Raw genomic sequence first — 20,499 nt, 5'->3', positions numbered from 1 at the left:
AGTATTATGTACAAGATACTAGAAATTTCAATATGATAATGCAGAACCTAATTCTAGAAAAGTCTAGAAAATGCTGGAATGTAGGTGAACATTCTTAGAGAGTATAAAAGGGTTAGGCATAGGATGACTGCTGTCATTACCAATAAGTAAATATCTGAAAAAGTAAAGAGCTATCTGAAGACCTTAGGCAGAAAATTATTAATGAATTGTCATAAAGCTGGAGAAGAATACAAGAAGATTTCCAAGCATTTGAATATCTCAATTTCAACTATTATTTCTATTATCAAGAAGTGCAAGTTTCATGGCACTGTCACAATGCTCCCTCTGTGTAACGCCCCTCAAAACACCCTGATGGACTAACCCTGGGATAAACCCCCTCGGCTAGCACTATAATTAAATTGACTATTTTAAATGACCAATTAAGTAGAGTTAAAGACTACACCAATTTGGAGCTAATATAACTCCAAATAAATAACAGGTTCTTTAAAAATCAAGAAAGCTCAGTGTGTAAAGCGAGGACAACAAGGAATAAAAACAACAAGGATTTTATTCAGACAGAATGTTACAGCTTTTACCTATAGCAGCGGAATCGATAGCAGCAACCTTTAACTAGAACAGCAGGTTTAACCAAGAGCGATCCCACCAGACCCCAAGTCTCAGGATACTTTAAACTAGGTAACGTCACACCAACACTTCTAAGAAAAAGAATGATTTTCACATCACAATTCCAAAAGTAAAATCTTAAACACTTAAATAACACTTTAAAAACTAGTAATAGACAGTGACTTTCATATAAAAAGAACGACAAAAAGCTTCATGCAACCTAAAAATGCCTAACGACTCCAATAGCCGCTATTGTAGTTAATACACATGTTGATAAAGTGCCAGAGTGCAATCGAGAGTTAACAGGCCGCTTGTAAATATGTATTGTAAACACAGTTACAGCTGGAATAATCAGGACAAAGACGCTACTCTAAAAGTCTAAAACCACCACTAACACAGGAAAGGAATTCTTATACAGAGCTATTACAACGAAATTCACACGATGATAATTACAAACTCAGGATACTGGCAGTGCACATTCTCTTTTGTAATCAAACCCATACAATTGCTACCGAAGTCTGAGAGCACGAGGGATACTTAATTGAAACCTCTCTAATATAGAGCGACCAAACTATTCAATATGAACAGTAGTAGTTTACCATTAACTTCTAGCGCTTCAATTCACAGCGCCTCAGTATTACACTTCAAAAGTTAGAATCCCAAACAGTAGTTCCCCGGCCCGTTACATCTGTCTGGAAGAAAGAAGGTTCTTTCACCAAGAACACGTAGAAGAATTGTGAGGAAGGTTAATAACAATCCGAGATTGACTGCCAAAGATATTCAAAGTGATTTGGCTGCAAGTGGGACTGGGGTTTTCATTTCAACCACAGGTCGAGTATTGCATGGTGAAGGTCTCAATGGTCACAGGCCAAGGAAAAAGACACTCAGGAAAACATCACAAGGACAATCGCTTAATGTTTGTAGAACTGCATTTGAATGATGAATATGAGTTCTGGTCAAAAGTTTTGTGGAGTGATGAAACAAAAAAAAATCAAGCTATTTGGTCACGCTGATAATCCTTAAGTTTGAAGAAAGTCTGATGAGGGGTACAAAGAAAAGAACACCATACCTACTGTCAAGCATGGAGGTGGTAATATCCTTCGATGGGGCTGTTTTTCCTCAGATGGCACAGGAAATTTAGTTCCAGTACATGGTAAAATGGATTCCATAGCATACCAAAGGATACTGGCCAATCATCTGAAACCCTCTGCTACAGAACTTGGTTTAAAGCTCAACTGGACGTTTCAACATAACAATGACCTGAGGCACACATCAAAATCTACTTCAGAACGGTTAAAGAAGAATAAAATCAAGGTTTTGCAATGGCCCGGTCAAAGTCCTGATCTAAATCCAATTGAGAATCTTTGGTATGAGTTGAAGAAGGCTGTGCACAAGAGAAGTCCTCGGAATTTGAATGAGCTGGAACAATTTTGCAGAATGGTCAAAAATCACTAAAGAATCATGCCAAAAGTGTATTGACAAATATCCTAATAGTCTAAAAGAGGTTGTTAAGGCCGTAGTCAGCTGTGAGGCACCCGAGGACGGGGTTCGGTTAAAATCATACTAATAATCATTTATTTATGTCTTTTGCATGTTGCTATGGCGTGAATAAAAACACATTTCATCCCTCGTTGTGTGTGCACATTAATTCCCAAGTCTCGCTGATATCTCTGGGCTCTTCAAAATCGTTACTGTCATTGCAGACTACAGTGACACGACTCCATTTTTATTAAAAACTGATACGAGATGATTAACTAAGACTTCTATCTACTCCAGCGAATAACCTGAACGTGCAGAAGGAAGGCGGTGGAATAAAATGAATTGCTCTGCATTTTAAGTAGTCCTCTTATAATGCAAACACATAATTAATCATCACAGTTTTTAATAATTTTTTTTATAGGGCTGCGGTTTGCAAGCTAACATTAACAGAAGTGCTGAATACAAAAATAGCAGCAAAACATCCAGAGTATAAAACGCAGCGAATGAACACTGTATTGTGATTAGCACTGAACACTGTCACTGTATCCTCTAACTTCTCTGCCTCTGACAGCTTGTTAGTTAGCTTCTCCACCACATCTTTCACCTCAGTGTTGGATTTTAATAGTACTTCTAGTGCTGTTTTGATGCTGCGTAGCTCCTCCATCACTGACTCGCCGTTAATAGTTACTGAAGTTGCTGCGGCTGTACTCTGCCTAGAAGTCGGAGGCGAGGTTTTGTTTTCTTTATTTGATGTTTTCTTCTGTTGTTGTTTCTGCTGTTTTCCTGACATCTTGTAGATTCTTTGTTTTGTTAGAAATTAAAAACATGACATCATTTATTATAATATATAACAGTTTCACCTCAGAGCTCCCTACTTCTGCTGCCTCCCACCTCTGTGCATCACGTGACTCTTCCAAGCCCTGTCACTGTTACACCAGATTCAGGCTGCCACTCCTTTCATTGGACAACGCGTGTGCACGTACTGTTAAAAGGGACGTGTGATGAGACTTTGAAGATTAATATAGAAATGATGGGCTCAGCTAATACTAGCTGTTGGAAAACATGGAACTTGAACGTTTTAATGCAATGTCTGTTAAGAAATAAATAATAATGTAAGATATATGTCTTCTTTTTCAGGCTCGTACACTTTGTTGGTCTTTTGACTCATAAGAGACGGGATTCTAAGAATGCATTGAAATTCCAATGACAGAGACCAACTCTGAAACAAACACAATCCCATCTTGCTGGAGGGCCATTAGGAAAACTCTGCGCTCAAACATCTCAAAGATAAATTAATGAATAAACACAAAGGGACACACACACATGGCAGAAACCAGTTTATTTTACTACATGAAATTAGAATTGGCTCTGGATCGTAACACATTCCATTGCTGGTGCGAACAAGTTGTGTTTTACAAATACAAGGGACAATAGATTATAACCTTTCCCCCAGCCGGGAACAGGAGACCAGTTTTAGGGCAGAGGTCAATGCAGATCTTCCAAAAACCAGATAGTGTTGTTATCTTGAATAAAACAAAGAACGGCCATTTGATGCCACAGAGATCAAGAGATTGGTTCACGGACCCCCAGGGCACAGCCATAAGGTCTGCGGTGACACTGATTAACATACACCTTTTAGCTGGAGGGGAGGACAGGGGGGTGTACTCAGGAATGGATCCTCATGTCTATAAAATGCAACCTGTAACTTTAAACCATGAAGAAATCACTGTGCTTGGTGTAAGGCCTTCCCACAGGTACAGAATAAACTAAGATGGACAAACCATGTAATTAAAAATGTCTCTGTAGTCTTTTGACTTCAGACTTCAGAAGGTGTGTGATTTCTCTGACCTCAGAAGACTGCACTGCCATGGATGGGACTCTGCAAGCTGCAAACAGGCTGTGTGATGCTGCGGGCTGCGAGCTGCTGTGTGTATTTATCAGAACAGAACACATGGCAAACCCACAGCCTGCTGTAACGCTCATCCATAACTACTTACATCTGTTCGAGGGAAAGGCAGTTGTCACAGCACTTTTCTTTCCCTACCCTTTTGTTTTTATTACTAGCATTACCGGAAAACGAAAAAAAGAACTAAAAAATCAGTGATGTTTTCATTTGTCCTGCTGCCTTTAAACCAGTGGTTTTTAACCCTTTCATCTCAAGTACCAGTGTTTCCAGCAGGGACCAGTGGCATAGCCAGGAATTTGTTTAGGATGGGTAATAATTTATAAAAATGTTTGTCAGTAAAAATTAACTACACTCCAAACTTGCAATGAACTTGAAATCTCCCTATTAAGAACCGTGCTGTTTCTCCTCACAATCACATTTAGAATCACTACCGCAGTTATCAAACATACAAATTAAATAACAGAAAGAATAAACTACCTTACCTGCTGTTTAGATCCCCAAGTTCATCCTCCTGTTTTTCATTGCAAACTTGTCTCAGCTTTACAGCAGGCGTTTAAAGCATGATTTGCATGGGTCTATAAACCAGGTGTCCTCAGAGTTGATCAAAAGCAGAGGACATCGACCCAGACAGCAATTTTTAGTTGGGCCAACATTGAGCTTACATCCAGAGTTTACGTTGGCAACTGATGGCAGGCCCAAGATCATTTTGCTCACTGGGACAACGTTGGTACAACATTGGCATTTAGTCGTTATCATCAGATGGGACAACGTTGAGCCGACATTATATTCAGTGCTATAGGTCGGGCCAATGATGGAAAATTGCAACGTAAAGAATATAGGAACTTCAAACATAGTTTACTAACCCTTACTCTGAGTAATTTACCAACATAGGAAAACAGTGTCTAAATTACTCAGTGACCCAAACCCTTCTCTGAGTAATTTACCAACATAGGAAAACAGTGTCTAAATTACTCAGTGACCCAAACCCTTCTCCGAGTAATTTACCAACATAGGAAAACAGTGTCTAAATTACTCAGTGACCCAAACCCTTCTCTGAGTAATTTACCAACATAGGAAAACAGTGTCTAAATTACTCAGTGACCCAAACCCTTCTCTGAGTAATTTACCAACATAGGAAAACAGTGTCTAAATTACTCAGTGACCCAAACCCTTCTCTGAGTAATTTACCAACATAGGAAAACAGTGTCTAAATTACTCAGTGACCCAAACCCTTCTCTGAGTAATTTACCAACATAGGAAAACAGTGTCTAAATTACTCAGTGACCCAAACCCTTCTCTGAGTAATTTACCAACATAGGAAAACAGTGTCTAAATTACTCAGTGACCCAAACCCTTCTCTGGAGCGCTGACTACACATGAACATTATGAGTTCTTTTTTTCAGAAGGAAAAATCTTATGTAATAAAATAGGTTGCATCTTTCCACATGGCACAAGGGGGCCTCAAAGTGAAGTATCAGTTGTGACACATGCCAGAAGCCTTGTTGAACCTGTTGCACTACAATTATAATTCTAACAAAGTAAAACAATCAATTATATCTTATCTACTAGGTCTGACATCTAGTATAACAGGATTGCAGTAAAACATGCAGATCTTACTCTATTGGAAATAGAAAGTGCAGTTATACTGGAACGCGTTTGGATTTTCTGCAGTTAAGGTTTACCAATGCATGGATCATGCCAAAATATTGTACCTGTTAAACTAAATTAGCACACTAATTGTTTGCTAAACTGTCTTAGATTGCCCCAGCTGCTACTGAGACCTGTGTGAATTGCTACTGTGTTCACATACTGCCTATTTCAAACTCTTCACAAAATACAGGCTCTTTTCTACCTATACTCTCTGGTTTTTCTGCCTGTGTGCACTGTTTCCACGCTCCCTGCCTCGGCTGCTTCCTGTTAGTTTGTCCACTCTATCCACAAGCACTTCCTCTGCTACCTGTCAGGTAACAAGCAGCCATCGCACTCATAGATCAGAGAAATTGGTGGGGTGTGGGATTTGAATATCTGAATGTGTGATTAACAGTGGCCAGTGGACACCAATAAACTACATCCCCGAGTACATTATGATGAGCTGTGAGATTTTAGATCTGTGTTTTTTATGTTTTATACTGTCAGCTAAAAGAAAATCACGTTTATTTTTTATAGCCAACCTTTAGGAATTTCTAGTGGCGGTGCTTGCACCTAAATTAAAGTTTACGTTTGCACATGATGTTTTGTTTCTGATTGAATAGTGGCGCAGTTATTATTACTGAGCTGTACTTGCACTCGCTGTGTGTTATTGTTTTCTGTAAAGCATTGATATCTTGTCAGTTAAGAAAAGGCTTCATGAAAAATCTTGTTTTAACGTTGTCTGTTACACCGGCCAGAGACCCGCGCTGCATTGCCATGTTTTCTACATTTTCTTCAAATTCTCAAATTAATAAAAGTGACCCGGGTAGCGTTGGGTAATTTACAACCCGCGTTTTACCTGGGTTTTCGGGTACCCATGCCGACCCCCAGTTTAGAGTTTCTATTGTTCTTCACACAATCACTTTCTTGAAGGTTGGTGATATAATGACTGGGGGCGAGGGAGGGGTGAGCGATGCGGGGAGGGGGCGAGTGTGATTAGCATCAGGTGATTCAACACCAGCATTGACTAGGAAAGGCAACAATAGTGGGAGGGAGAAAACCTTCAGGAGCAAAAGACTTCCTGGAGGTGACTATATAAGAGAGAGGGAGTGAGAGAGAGCGAAATACCAGTATCATCATTCCCAAGGGGAAAGACTCCCTCGACTTGGTGACAGTACAGAATTAAAGACAGAAAGAAAGAAAGAGGATCATCTGCTGCAAAATAAGAAAGGAAGAGAGAAAGAAAGAAAAAGAAAGGAGGGATAAAGACAGGAGATAGACAGAATGGCAGTGGGTTGTGTGAGGGGGGCTCTGGCTGTGTTGCTGCAGCTCTCTGTTTGGCTCCCGGTCGCTCTGCAGTGCTGTGAGTACACAATGAACCGCTTGCTATTAATAGCTGAATAATGATGCCTCTGTATTAACTAGACCAGAGAGTGTGTTTGTGTGTGTGTGTGTAGCTGTCTGTGTCTATGTGTTGTGTGTGTCTATCTGTCTGTGTCTATGTGTTGTGTGTGTGTCTATCTGTCTGTGTATGTATGTGTGTGTGTCTCAGTATGTGTGTGTGTGTGTGTGTTCGTGTATGTATGTGTGTCTCTGTGTGTGTGTGACTGTGTCTCTATGAGGGCAGGTATTACTATCTATGTGCGGACACAATTTGAGAAAATGTCCCCACAAAGATAGTAATTCCTGAAAAAATGCCGTTGTAAAACACCTTTTTAAGAACAAAATTTGCCTTCAAAAAAAAAAAAAAAAAAGTTTGATGTCCACATTCACCCTGTGTGGAGTTTTGTTTTACTGGAGTTTGACTATAGTGAGAGTCAATGAGGGAGGTCCCTGGTTCAAATCCCAGCTCAGCCACTGACTCACAGTGTGACCCTGAGCAAGTCACTTAACCTCCTTGTGCTCCGTCTTTCGGGTGAGACGTTGTTGTAAGTGACTCTGCAGCTGATGCATATTTCACACACCCTAGTCTCGTATCTTGTAAAGCGCTTTGTGATGGTGGTCCACTATGAAAGACACTATATAAAAATGAATTATTATTATTATTATTATTATTATTATTATTATTATTATTATTATTATTATTATGAGAAGTCCCCACAAATATAGAAATGCAAACATGTGTGCGCATGTCTGTGTGTGCATGTCTCTGTGTGTGTGCATGTCTCTGTGTGTGCGCATGTCTGTGTGTGCATGTCTCTGTGTGTGTGCATGTCTGTGTGTGCGCATGTCTGTGTGTGCATGTCTCTGTGTGTGTGCATGTCTCTGTGTGTGTGCATGTCTGTGTGTGCATGTCTCTGTGTGTGTGCATGTCTCTGTGTGTGTGCATGTCTCTGTGTGTGCGCATGTCTGTGTGTGCATGTCTCTGTGTGTGTGCATGTCTCTGTGTGTGCGCATGTCTGTGTGTGCATGTCTCTGTGTGTGTGCATGTCTCTGTGTGTGTGCATGTCTCTGTGTGTGTGCATGTCTCTGTGTGCATGTCTCTGTGTGCATGTCTCTGTGTGTGTGCATGTCTCTGTGTGTGCGCATGTCTCTGTGTGTGTGCATGTCTCTGTGTGTGCATGTCTCTGTGTGTGCATGTCTCTGTGTGCATGTCTCTGTGTGTGCATGTCTGTGTGTGCATGTCTCTGTGTGTGTGCATGTCTCTGTGTGTGCATGTCTGTGTGTGTGTGCATGTCTCTGTGTGTGTGCATGTCTCTGTGTGTGCATGTCTCTGTGTGTGCATGTCTGTGTGTGTGTGCATGTCTCTGTGTGTGTGCGCATGTCTCTGTGTGTGTGCGCATGTCTCTGTGTGTGTGCATGTCTCTGTGTGCATGTCTCTGTGTGTGTGCATGTCTGTGTGTGCATGTCTCTGTGTGTGCATGTCTGTGTGTGCATGTCTCTGTGTGTGTGCATGTCTCTGTGTGTGCATGTCTGTGTGTGTGTGCATGTCTCTGTGTGTGTGCATGTCTCTGTGTGTGCATGTCTCTGTGTGTGCATGTCTGTGTGTGTGTGCATGTCTCTGTGTGTGTGCATGTCTCTGTGTGTGCATGTCTCTGTGTGTGCATGTCTCTGTGTGTAACTGCGAGTGTGTGTCTCATTATTATCATTTATAGTTCTTAATAGAAATCTCTCAATGCAGTTTCAATTAGTTTTTGCTTCAGCCCCTGTATCTTTCATTAATGTACTGTTCCTCCTCTATCTCTCCCCTCCCTCTCTCCTCCCTGCCTCCTCTATTTCTGCCTCCCTCTCCTCTCCTCTCTCTCTCTCTCTCTCTCTCTCTCTCTCTCTCTCTCAGCTGTCTCAGAGATTCAGACAGGTCAGGTGATTCGGCTCCTCAATATAATGGTCCAATCAGAGAACAGCAGTTCTGCCAGTGGCTCCACCCCCAATCCCAGCATTCTCCTGGCTCTGCGTCTGGCCAGCCATCATGACAGTGACACAGAGAGAGGCATGCTGGGTAGACTGCAGGTTGATGCAGTGAAGAGAGTCCAAGAAGGTAAAGAAAGCAACTCAACAACCAACCAACTAAATTAACAACTAACTACCAACTAAACTAACAACCAACTATACTACAAACTAGCTACCAACTAACTACCAACTAACCAATGATACTACTAACTAAACTACTAACTAAACTACCAACTAAACTCACAACTAACCAATGGAACTACTAACTAAATAACTGAACTACAGACTAGCTACTATAATTAACATTCAACTACCAATTAACTACCAACTACCTAAACTAGCTACTAACTAACAATGAACCAACTATACTATTAACCAAACTACTAATTAACTACCAACTAACCAACTAAACTACCAACTAACAATGAACAAAACTAATCTAAAATGTATCAAACTAAAAACTACTAAATCACGCTAAAATACCAACTACCAACTAACTAAACTACCAACTACCTATCAACTAACTACCAACTAACATTCAACAAACTAAACTACAAACAACTAACTCCTCTCACCTTCACTTTTCTCCTCTCTCCTCTCTCTCCTCCCCTCTTTCTCCCCTATCTCCTATCCAGGCCTCCCCTTCTCCTCAGGCACCGTGGCTTTATACTGTCTGGCTATGCAGGCCTCCTGTGCGGACCCGTCTCTAACTCCAGCCCCAGGACTTAAAGGGGGAAAGAAGGTCATGGACCTCAGAAAACTGCTGGAAAAAAAACTGAAGGAAGAGATTGACAATATTGGTGAGAGCGAGAGGAGAGGACCGGAGAGAGGGAGGAGAGGGGATAGGAGAGAGAAGAGAGATGAGAGAGGGGAGAGGGAAGAGGGGAGAGAGAGAAGAGAGGAGGGGAGATGGGAGAGGAGAGAGGGGAGAGGGGATAGGTACCAGCTATGATGTTTTAAAATGTTTAAACCTCAGTGAACACCAGTTAAAGGGATACATTGTAAAGCACAGAGAGGTCTGGTAAAGCATAGGGAAGCATTGTAAAGCACAGAGAGGTCTGGTAAAGCACAGGGAATCATTGTAAAGCACAGAGAGGTCTGGTAAAGCATAGGGAAGCATTGTAAAGCACAGAGAGGTCTGGTAAAGCATAGGGAAGCATTGTAAAGCACAGAGAGGTCTGGTAAAGCATAGGGAAGCATTGTAAAGCACAGAGAGGTCTGGTAAAGCATAGGGAAGCATTGTAAAGCACAGAGAGGTATGGTAAAGCATAGGGAAGCATTGTAAAGCACAGAGAGGTCTGGTAAAGCATAGGGAAGCATTGTAAAGCACAGAGAGGTCTGCTAAAGCATAGGGAAGCATTGTAAAAGCACAGAGAGGTATAGTAAAGCATAGGGAAGCATTGTAAAGCACAGAGAGGTATGGTAAAGCATAGGGAAGCATTGTAAAGCACAAAGAGGTCTGGTAAAGCATAGGGAAGCATTGTAAAGCACAGAGAGGTCTGGTAAAGCACAGGGAAGCACTGTAAAGCACAGAGAGGTGTGGTAAAGCACAGGGAAGCATTGTAAAGCACAGAGAGGTATAGTAAAGCATAGGGAAGCATTGTAAAAGCACAGAGAGGTGTGGTAAAGCATATTACAAAAACAAACCATTTTAAAACTAACCCTTATTAAAGTCCCTCCCACTTTCCTTTATAGATTCCAAGAATGTTCCCCTCACCAACTATTATCAGGTGAGCCTTGACATACTGGCGCTGTGCATGATGGGAAAACCAGTGACATCACACAGCGTGCAGAGTCTGATTGAAGCTTCGGATAATGGAGGATTTTCATATGGAGAGAAATATTCAGTGGGTAAGAGACCTACGGAGATTGGAGCTAGGATTGAAACTCAGGGGGACTGTCTGAAGCTTGTTTGGTGTCACTGCTGAATAATATATAAAACCTATTGAGATTGAAACTCAGGGGGACTGTCTGAAGCTTGTTTGGTGTCACTGCTGAATAATATATAAAACCTATTGAGATTGAAACTCAGGGGGACTGTCTGAAGCTTGTTTGGTGTCACTGCTGAATAATTTATAAAACTATGGAGATTATAAAACGCCTCTCTTTTTCTCTCTCTCTCTCTCTCTCTCTCTCTCTCTCTCTCTCTCTCTCTCTCTCTCTCCTCTCAGACACAGCCTCGGTTGCAGTTCTGGCTCTGACCTGCGTGAAGCGCTCTATCAAGGCCCCTGATCGTATGGTTCTGCGTCTGAAGATACTGAATGCTCTAAAATGTCTGATCAAGAACATTCTCCAGGAGACAACGAGCAACGGATTGATCGGGAACCTTTACAGCACAGGACTGGCCATGCAGGTGAGAGAGAGGAGAGAGAGAGAGAGAGAAGAGAAGGTGAGAGGGGAGAGAGAGAGGGGAAAGGAGATAGAGGGGAGAGAGAAGAGGAGAGAGAGGGCAGAGGAGAAAGAGAAGAGAGGAGAGAGAGGGGAGAGTAGAGAGAGGGGAGAGGCGAGAGAAGAGAGGAGCCATATGTGTTGGTGGAGGTGCAGGTCCTGTCTCTGCTGACAGAGTTGTGTCAAACTCCATATCTATAATAAAGAGAGGAGAGAGGAGAGAGAGGATGCATGGTTCATCCCCCTAGTCTCTGCAAGTCATTTAGATAAAAGTGTCTGCTAAATGACTGAATAATAATAATAATAATAATAATAATAATAATAATAATAATAATAATAATAATAATAATAATAATATTATTATTATTATTATTATTATTATTATTATTATTAATGAGGCAAGTTTTGAACATTCATTCCCTGGTTATCGGTGGGGGGCTATGTTGTGACACTACCAACCATCTCTCTCACTGTCTCTCCCCAGGCCCTGTCAGTCACCTCCACCAACTACGACTGTTCCAGAACTATCCAGACACTTCTAGAGCGGGCTGGTTCTGGATCCTTCGAGAACCCCATGGCTGCTTCTCAGATCACCCCCTCACTGGAGAACAGAAACTACCTGGAGCTGAACAAGCTAGACTGCAAGGACTTTGAGAGTGAGAGAGAGAGAGAGAGAGAGAGAGAGAGAGAGAGAGAGAGAGAGAGAGAGAGAGAGAGAGAGAGACATACAGACAGTGAGAGAGAGACAGACACAGACACGCAGAGCAAAAGGAAAGAAAGAATGAAAGAAAGGTGACAGAGTATATATATGAATGAATATCTCAGTCCTTCTGAGTATGTGTGGGATGAGCTTGAGCACACACACACACACATACAGGGCGATTAGAAAGTAGGTTTACAAACAGAAACAGACAAGGGGGACGGGAAGGTGAACTTGCATACCGTTGTTAAGGGAACCAGGGGACACAAATGCAACAGTTATTAATTGTTGTCACCAGGGGGGCACCACTATGACCTACCTCTGATAATCACATAATAAGTGTTCAATATGTGCTCCTCCATGATCCAGAATGAATTGCATTCGTGTGATAATGGCCATTACGGCAGCGTTGTGCATCTCATCAGGTATGCCGGCCACCTCCTGGACAATGGCATCCTTGAGGCCCGGAATTGTGCGAGGGTTCCCTCGGTACACTCGTGACTGCAGGTACCCCCATAACCAGAAATCCACTGGTGTAAGGTGCAGTGAGCGAGGTGGCCATTCACAAGGAAAGGGAAATGATTCTGTGTTGAAAGTGCTCCTGCAAGACGCGTTTCACCTGGTTATCAGTATGCGGAGGGGCCCCATCCTGCATGAAGATGGTAGTGTTTATCACATCTCGCTGCTGCAGCACAGGACTGACATGGGCTGTCAGCATGGGCTGGTATCGTGCAGCAGTGACTGTGCAGGTTTGAGGTCTCCTTGCTGAGGGCTCTTCAAAAAAGAACGGTCCAATAACAAAGTCAGCCGTACAGCCATCCCACACTGTCAGTTTAACATCATGTAGGGGGCTCACAAATGCTGCATGTGGATTAGTCTCTGAGCAGATAACACACTTCCAGACACGGTGAAGTGCCCTTCATCTGTCCACAGGATATTAGCAGGCCACTGGTCATCCAATTCCAGTCGTGCCAAGAACTGCAACACAAAATCGCCACGTCTGATGAAATCCGTCTCCTCCAATGCTTGAACATGGATCAGCTTTTATGGAAACATCCGAGTTGAACAAAGAGCCTTAGGAACAGTTGAATTGGGCAAATCCAGGCAGCGGGTGACAGCATGTGTGCTGGTGCTGTTTGGTTCTGCTACGGCGTGGCTGATCTCAGTGACAACTTTGCTTGGTGTCGGTGGGCTGCCGCTATGAAGCTTATCACAAGTGTAACCGGTTTCCTCAAATGTTTTGATTAACTTGTGAACAGCAGCTCTTGAACAAGGCCCGCTGCGGATGTTATGCACTCTATGGTATTCCCAGAGAGCTGCCTCGGCATTGTTTCCTTTGCTGTAAAAAAAAAAAGAAAGAACAGGACCAGTTCACCTCTCTGCACACTTGTCAGCTTCATGTTGCTTGACTGAGCTGCCTTGCGAGTGACAGGACTATTTCTACCCTGTAGTATGGAAATATGCGTCAGTAACCACAGTGGTGCCCCCTAGTGGCAAAAATTAGTAACTGTGGCATTTGTGTCCCAATGGTTCCTAATCCCCATATATATATATATATATATATATATATATATATATATATATAGAGAGAGAGAGAGAGAGAGAGAGAGAGAGAGAGAGAGAGAGAGAGAGAGAGAGAGAGAGAGAGAGAGAGAGAGAGAGAGAGAGAGAGAGAGAGAGAGAGAGAAACTTGAGACCAGTGCAAGTAATAAAACCAGTTTCTTTACTGTTCTTTCCTCCACACAGAGACACTTGATGGGTCGGTGCTTCCTCTAGCGCCCCCCACTGCCCCGGAGGGTGTAATCACCGTGCACTACAGAGTGGAGGACGGCATTCACTACTCCTTCAATGACAGCATCGAGGTGACGGTCCCTGTGGGGTCCTCGCTACTGCAGGTCATGGAGGAGGCGGCCAAGATATCACCTGCAAAATTCAGGCACGAGTATTCACTGTAACTATGTCTTTGTTTCCAAACTGCACAGGAGCTGCCTAGGAAGTGCGGGTGTGACAGGAGGCTCAGAAACAGGTTCCTTTATCCCAAAGCAGTACCAGATACCATGGGCTTACAATGAAAATCCATGTTTGCTTTAACTATGTGTTTCATTCAAAACTGCACATCTGAGAGCCGTGGTTTCACTAGGCATTTAATAATAAGACACAACTGGGCTTGTTACCTAGACACACTGGCTGATCAAGCTGGTAGTAAAACCTGGAATGGGAGAAACTGCTGTGCAGTAGGGTCTTATTACCATCCCTGCAATGTAATTCCAGTCCAATCCAGTCTAGTGATATTAAACTGCAGTTACAATGTAATTCCAGTCCAGTCCATTCTAGTGATATTAAACTGCAGTTACAATGTAATTCCAGTCCAGTCCAGTCTAGTGATATTAAACTGCAGTTACAATGCAGGGATGGAAATAAGAATCTCATTGCATAGCAGTTTGATCCATTCCTGGTTTCACTATGAGTTTAATAATAAGACACATCTAAGCTTGTTACCTAGACACACTGTGACTAATCAAGCTGGTAGTAAAACCTGGAATGGGTGACACTGCTATACAACATGAGTCTTATTACCATCCCTGTTCTATTAGAAAAAAAGCAACAGCGCCATCTAGTGCACAGCTAGCTTACTGCCAGCAAATTAAAACTCCAAAGTCTCAGATCACAAGATAGCAGTGGCTGTCTCTTCTGTAAAGACTGGCTGATCTAGTCTGTGTTACACACGTCTATGGCAGTGCAACTAGAACTGAAGAGCAGCTCCTGAACTCAGTCAATGCAGAAAGTGTAATACAGCACAGCGCAGCGCATTGTAGTTTAAAAAACTACAGCTCCCAGCATCCATTGCCATTGCCACGGGGGCAGAGGCATGCTGGGAGTTGTAGTCCTAGCCAAGGCTGATTCACAATACAATAACTATCAGTGCAGCTAGAACTGAAGAGCAGCTCCTGAACTCACAGTCAAAGCAACACAGACTGAGCAAAACAATAATAAACACAGTACTTGAGTGACTGCAATAATAAGAAGCACTTGGGATGTTTGCAAACCTCATATAAAATAATGATCACATTTTCATACTGGTTCTAGGTTCACTGTGGAGCAAAGCAGCTGGGGTCCATTTGTCACCAGTATACAAGTTTTAGCTGGGAACACGGAGGAGCGAACATACTGGCAATTTCTCACTGGGAGTAACGCTTTGGATCAAGGTACAGATCTCAGTTTAATTAGAGGACTCTGTGTGTGTGTCTGTCTTCTCACTAAACTAATAGCAGTGTCCAGTGGACCCCGTTTCCCTGTCTCTTGTGGTACAAGACTACTAGTAAAATTAATACAGCTAACGATTGCCTGATTGCGCTGCCTGTCGCACTGCATTCAGGAACCTGGCAGCCACTTCCGTTTGCTTCCTTCCCGGTAAACAACTGAACACACGCTGCAGAGAGCTGCACCATTTCTTTACAGCGTCTTCAACGAAAAAGACACCAGCTGCGTCAAAGATTGGAAATATATTTCTGCTCAAGATCGCTCTGTCCAGTATAAGATAGGGAACATTTTTAACATGTGTGTTGTATTTATTTTTTGTGTTTTATTGATAATTCAGTGATGGTAAAAATAGAACGTCTGTAAACACTCGGCAGTAAAAGAAGAAATGATCTACAATTTAGCATTTGCTGTTTTTCAAGAAAGCCTTTCAATATTTAGGAACATTTTTCTATCAATAACTCTAGAGGAAGGGATAGGTTTTGAATGTGGCAACGATATTGTTTTCTGCTTTAATAAATATGACATTTAATAGTGAAATATCTTGAAAAAAACTCATTTTAGACATGAAAAAAATGCTTATTAATTAGGCACTCTAAATATATATATATATATATATATATATATATATATATATATATATTTCTGTGTTATTTGCAATTAATAAAGTATAATGAATTTTCTTTTTCTTTGTCGTTTCAGGAGTTGGTGATTATAAGCCGTACGACAGGGAATACATCGTGGCAAAATTCTCTACATATTAACTCTCAGATTTCCATCTCATAATTCATGCATTGTTGGAGGTTGTGTTTAATTATCACTTATTTTAATCACATTATAATTCTATGATTCAGAGGGGTCTGGTAAAGCATAGGGAAGCATTGTAAAGCACAGAGAGGTGTGGTAAAGCATAGGGAAGCATTGTAAAGCACAGAGAGGTCTGGTAAAGCATAGGGAAGCATTGTAAAGCACATAGAGGTCTGGGAAAGCATAGGGAAGCATTGTAAAGCACATAGAGGTCTGGGAAAGCATAGGGGAGCATTGTAAAGCACAGAGAGGTCTGGTAAAGCATAGGGAAGCATTGTAAAGCACAGAGAGGTCTGGGAAAGCATAGGGAAGCATTGTAAAGCACAGAGAGGTCTGGTAAAGCATAGGGAAGCATTGTAAAGCACAGAGAGGTGTGGTAAAGCATAGGGAAGCATTGTAAACACAGAGAGGTCTGGTAAAGCATAGGGAAGCATTGTAAAGCACAGAGAGGTCTGGTAAAGCATAGGGAAGCATTGTAAAGCACAGAGAGGTCTGGTAAAGCACAGGGAAGCATTGTAAAGCACAGAGAGGTGTGGTAAAGCATAGGGAAGCATTGTAAAGCACAGAGAGGTATGGTAAAGCATAGGGAAGCATTGTAAAGCACAGAGAGGTCTGGTAAAGGATATTTAAAAATGGCAAAAATAAATAAATAATAAAATAAACAAGTTAGCAACTTCAAAACTAAAATGTCTTGTTTTTATTACTGTCCCCTGCAGAGATGGAGTCTCTCACCTATCAATACTGTGTACCAGCCTGTCATTAAATACAAGCATACAACTCACTTTAAAGCAAAGAGAAGATTGGGAATAGTGACATGAGCGGTGTCTATTACCAAAACAATCGATTCATTGCAAAATAACCAATTATTATGAAATAACACAATAATTATTATGAAATAACACGATAATTATGAAATAACGCAATAATTATGAAATTATTATGTATTTCTTAGGAGACGCCCTTATCCAGGGCGACTTACAATTGTTACAACATATGACATTATTTCACATTATCTTACATACAATTAGCCATTTATACAGTTGGGTTTTTACTGGAGCAATCTAGGTAAAGTACCTTGCTCAAGGGTACAGCAGCAGTGTCCCCACAGTGGGGATTGAACCCACAACCCTCCGGTCAAGAGTCCAGAGCCCTAACCACTACTCCACACTGCTGCCCTGAAATAACACAATAATTATGAAATAACACAATAATTATTATGAAATAACGCATCCCCTAGAGGGTCCTGATATAAGGGACTAAATTAAACCACCAAGCTCTTTAGACCAAGTAGAAGAGTTACCGCACTAACTCAAGTTAAATGAGAAACCTCATTAAAGAAATGAAACCTTTAATACAACCAATATCAAATACATAGTGTCACGAATGAATCTGAAAACTGTCTTCCCTTGTGCAAGGTGCAATCACCTTTTTTGAGTGAAAGGTGTATGTGGCAGAGATAGATGTCTCTTTGATAGAAACAGTTTAATTTATTTGAAGTCTTCCAACTGATGATAGGAAAGGGAATGTAGAGATGGGAGCCCTGCTAACAAGATTGAAGTTTTTGCAGCTATCAGGCTTTTAAAGGCACACCTGTGGTGGCTTTGACAGACTCATGGAGAGCAGAAACTGACCCAAGACAGTGACAGCTACTGGAAGCAGACTGATCTTTGGGATGGAAATTGAACATTTGTGAAACTGCATGTGTGTTAAAATGGTGTAATAACTGTACTGTGTTTTAAAGAATATAAAGTCAGCAGAAATACTAAGCAAACTGTTAAAACACACTGTTCATACAAGAAGTTATAATATGCTCTGTATTAACCTATAGGTATGTTAGAACATTCTATATTCCTGTTTATTCTGTTATATAAGAGAATACACACTACCGGTCAAGTTTTAGAAAACCCCAATTTTTCCAGTTTTTATTGAAATTTAAGCAGTTCAAGTCCAGTGAATAACCTGAAATGGTACAAAGGTAAGAAAAAAGTTTAGGTTACCAAAAACTGAAAAATAATGTACATTTCAGAGTTATACAAAAAGGCCTTTTTCAGGGAACAAGTAATGGGTTAACAACTTACAGCTATTGATTACTTACAAACCCTCTGTCTGTATAAAAGCAGTGTTGGAACAGACTGTGTTACTACACCCTCTTAAGCATTATTTGGACAGTATTGTACTGCAGGAAGTAGTATATTGCTCTCATAATGGCGAGAAAAAGGCAATTAACAAAGGAAGACAGACAGACCATTATAACCCTTAAAAGTGTAGGTCTTTCCTTTAGAGAAATTGCAAAGAAAGCCAAGGTGTCAGTGAGTACAGTTTCCTACACCATCAAAAGGCACTTGGAAACTGGAGGAAACTCTGACAGGAAGAGGTCTGGCAGACCCAAAGCCACAACAGAATCAGAAGACAAGTTTCTGAGAGTCAACAGCTTGCGTGATAGGCGGCTCACAGGACAACAGCTTCAAGCACAGCTTAACACTGGTCGAAGTAAGCAAGTCTCAGTTTCAACTGTGAAGAGAAGACTTCGAGCTGCAGGTTTGACAGGTCGAGTGGCAGTAAGAAAGCCATTGCTAAGATGGCAAAATAAGAAAAAGAGGCTTGCCTGGGCCATGAAACACCGCCAGTGGACTACTGAAGACTGGAAGAAGGTCTTATGGACCGATGAATCAAAATTTGAAATCTTGGGTTCATCACGCAGGGTTTTTGTACGCCGTAGAGTAGGCGAAAGGATGGTTCCTCTGTGTGTGACACCAACTGTCAAACATGGAGGAGGAAGCGTGATGGTCTGGGGCTCTTTTGCTGGATCCAGAGTCGGCGACCTGCACAGAGTGAGTGGCACCCTGAATCAAAACTGCTACCACAGCATTTTGCAGCGCCATGCAATACCCTCTGGTATACGCCTAGTTGGTCAGGGGTTCATCCTACAGCAAGATAATGACCCAAAACATACCTCCAGGCTATGTCAGAACTACCTTTAGAAGAAAAGAACAAGACTGTATGCTTCAAATCATGAAATGGCGAGCACAGTCTCCAGACTTAAAACCCATTGAGCTGGTTTGGGATGAACTGGACAGAAGGGTGAAAGCAAAGCAACCTACAAGTGCAACACATTTGTGGGAACTTCTGCAACAGTGTTGGGAAGAACTTTCCGAACAATATTTGATTTCCATTGCAGAAAGAATGCCACGAGTGTGTTCGGCTGTTATATCTGCAAAAGGTGGCTACTTTGATGAGTCAAAAATTTAGATTAAATTTTGTTAAACAAAACGATTCCATGATTTCTTTTTTTTATCTCCAATTGTTTATTTGTTCTATGCTTTAATTTCAGAGTACATTGAGACATTAAACTGCGTAAATTTCAATAAAAACTGGAAAAATGGAGGTGTTCTAAAACTTTTGACTGGTAGTGTGTGTGTGTATATATATATATTCTACAAGACCAGTTTAAATTGCAATCTGTTTTAAGGGTATCGATGCCCCGTTTATCTCCTCACTTACATGGGCGGTGCTCATTGCGGTTCTTCGCTTCTTAACCCAACATCAGCTGTCGGACTTCCCCGCTGTATTTTGTTTTTTTTTTCGTTCAGATACAATGACACACACACCGCGCCGCTCCGTCACTCCGCCCCCGTGTGTCAATCCACGCCGTCAGACACGCCCCCCCCCTCCCCCGAACACACGTGACGTCACAGGGTATGATTCTAACGAATGTAAAAAAAAAAACTAATCTTTTATGATTTGTTACGTAATAGGCTAACGTCACTCCTCTCCAGTGACTCTCACCTATATAGAAAAATAACAAAGTCACCTTTTCACGCACTGAGGGGCTAACTTGTCAAAAACGTCATGCAAAATACATATATCTTTATTTATTTTGTGGCTGTGCACCCATTGCCACGGCTACACACGATGCATGTCAACAGCGTGTACACACCACGGTGCTGCCGCGGAAGAAACAGCCATGAAACGCTCCCTCACAATCGGAGCAGCGGGGTCCCTGGATTGTAATGAAACGCTCCCTCACAATCGGAGCAGCGGGGTCCCTGGATTGTAATGAAATGCGCCCTCACAATCGGAGCAGCGGGGTCCCTGGATTGTAATGAAACGCTCCCTCACAATCGGAGCAGCGGGGTCCCTGGATTGTAATGAAACGCTCCCTCACAATCGGAGCAGCGGGGTCCCTGGATTGTAATGAAACGCTCCCTCACAATCGTAGCAGCGGGGTCCCTGGATTGTAATGAAACGCTCCCTCACAATCGGAGCAGCGGGGTCCCTGGATTGTAATGAAACGCTCCTTCACAATCTGAGCAGCGGGGTCCCTGGATTGTAATGAAAC

The 20,499-nt window shown here is 42.0% G+C and overlaps 1 protein-coding gene across 2 annotated transcripts in view; it reads left to right on the top strand.

Moving 5' to 3' along the window:
* Positions 1 to 16,841, top strand: part of LOC131709378 (transcobalamin-1-like) — a 317,542-nt gene extending 300,701 nt beyond the window's left edge. The window contains exons 1-9 of one of the 2 annotated variants that reach the window (XM_059011893.1): positions 6,721 to 6,980; positions 8,895 to 9,095; positions 9,643 to 9,807; positions 10,703 to 10,858; positions 11,179 to 11,360; positions 11,880 to 12,051; positions 13,842 to 14,031; positions 15,183 to 15,301; positions 16,056 to 16,841. In XM_059011893.1, the coding sequence (XP_058867876.1) occupies positions 6,902 to 6,980; positions 8,895 to 9,095; positions 9,643 to 9,807; positions 10,703 to 10,858; positions 11,179 to 11,360; positions 11,880 to 12,051; positions 13,842 to 14,031; positions 15,183 to 15,301; positions 16,056 to 16,117 (1,326 nt within the window). In that variant the 5' untranslated portion in view covers positions 6,721 to 6,901 and the 3' untranslated portion in view covers positions 16,118 to 16,841. Of the gene's footprint in view, positions 1 to 6,720; positions 6,981 to 8,894; positions 9,096 to 9,642; positions 9,808 to 10,702; positions 10,859 to 11,178; positions 11,361 to 11,879; positions 12,052 to 13,841; positions 14,032 to 15,182; positions 15,302 to 16,055 lie in introns of those variants that run through there. The other variant, XM_059011895.1, reaches the window with a different exon arrangement.
* The last annotated feature ends 3,658 nt before the right edge of the window (positions 16,842 to 20,499 follow it).

The sequence above is a fragment of the Acipenser ruthenus genome, chromosome 43, assembly GCF_902713425.1.
Source record: "Acipenser ruthenus chromosome 43, fAciRut3.2 maternal haplotype, whole genome shotgun sequence".
NCBI lineage: Eukaryota > Metazoa > Chordata > Actinopteri > Acipenseriformes > Acipenseridae > Acipenser > Acipenser ruthenus.
Note: the sequence above shows the minus strand (reverse complement) of the source record. Positions and strands in the feature narration are given on the sequence as shown.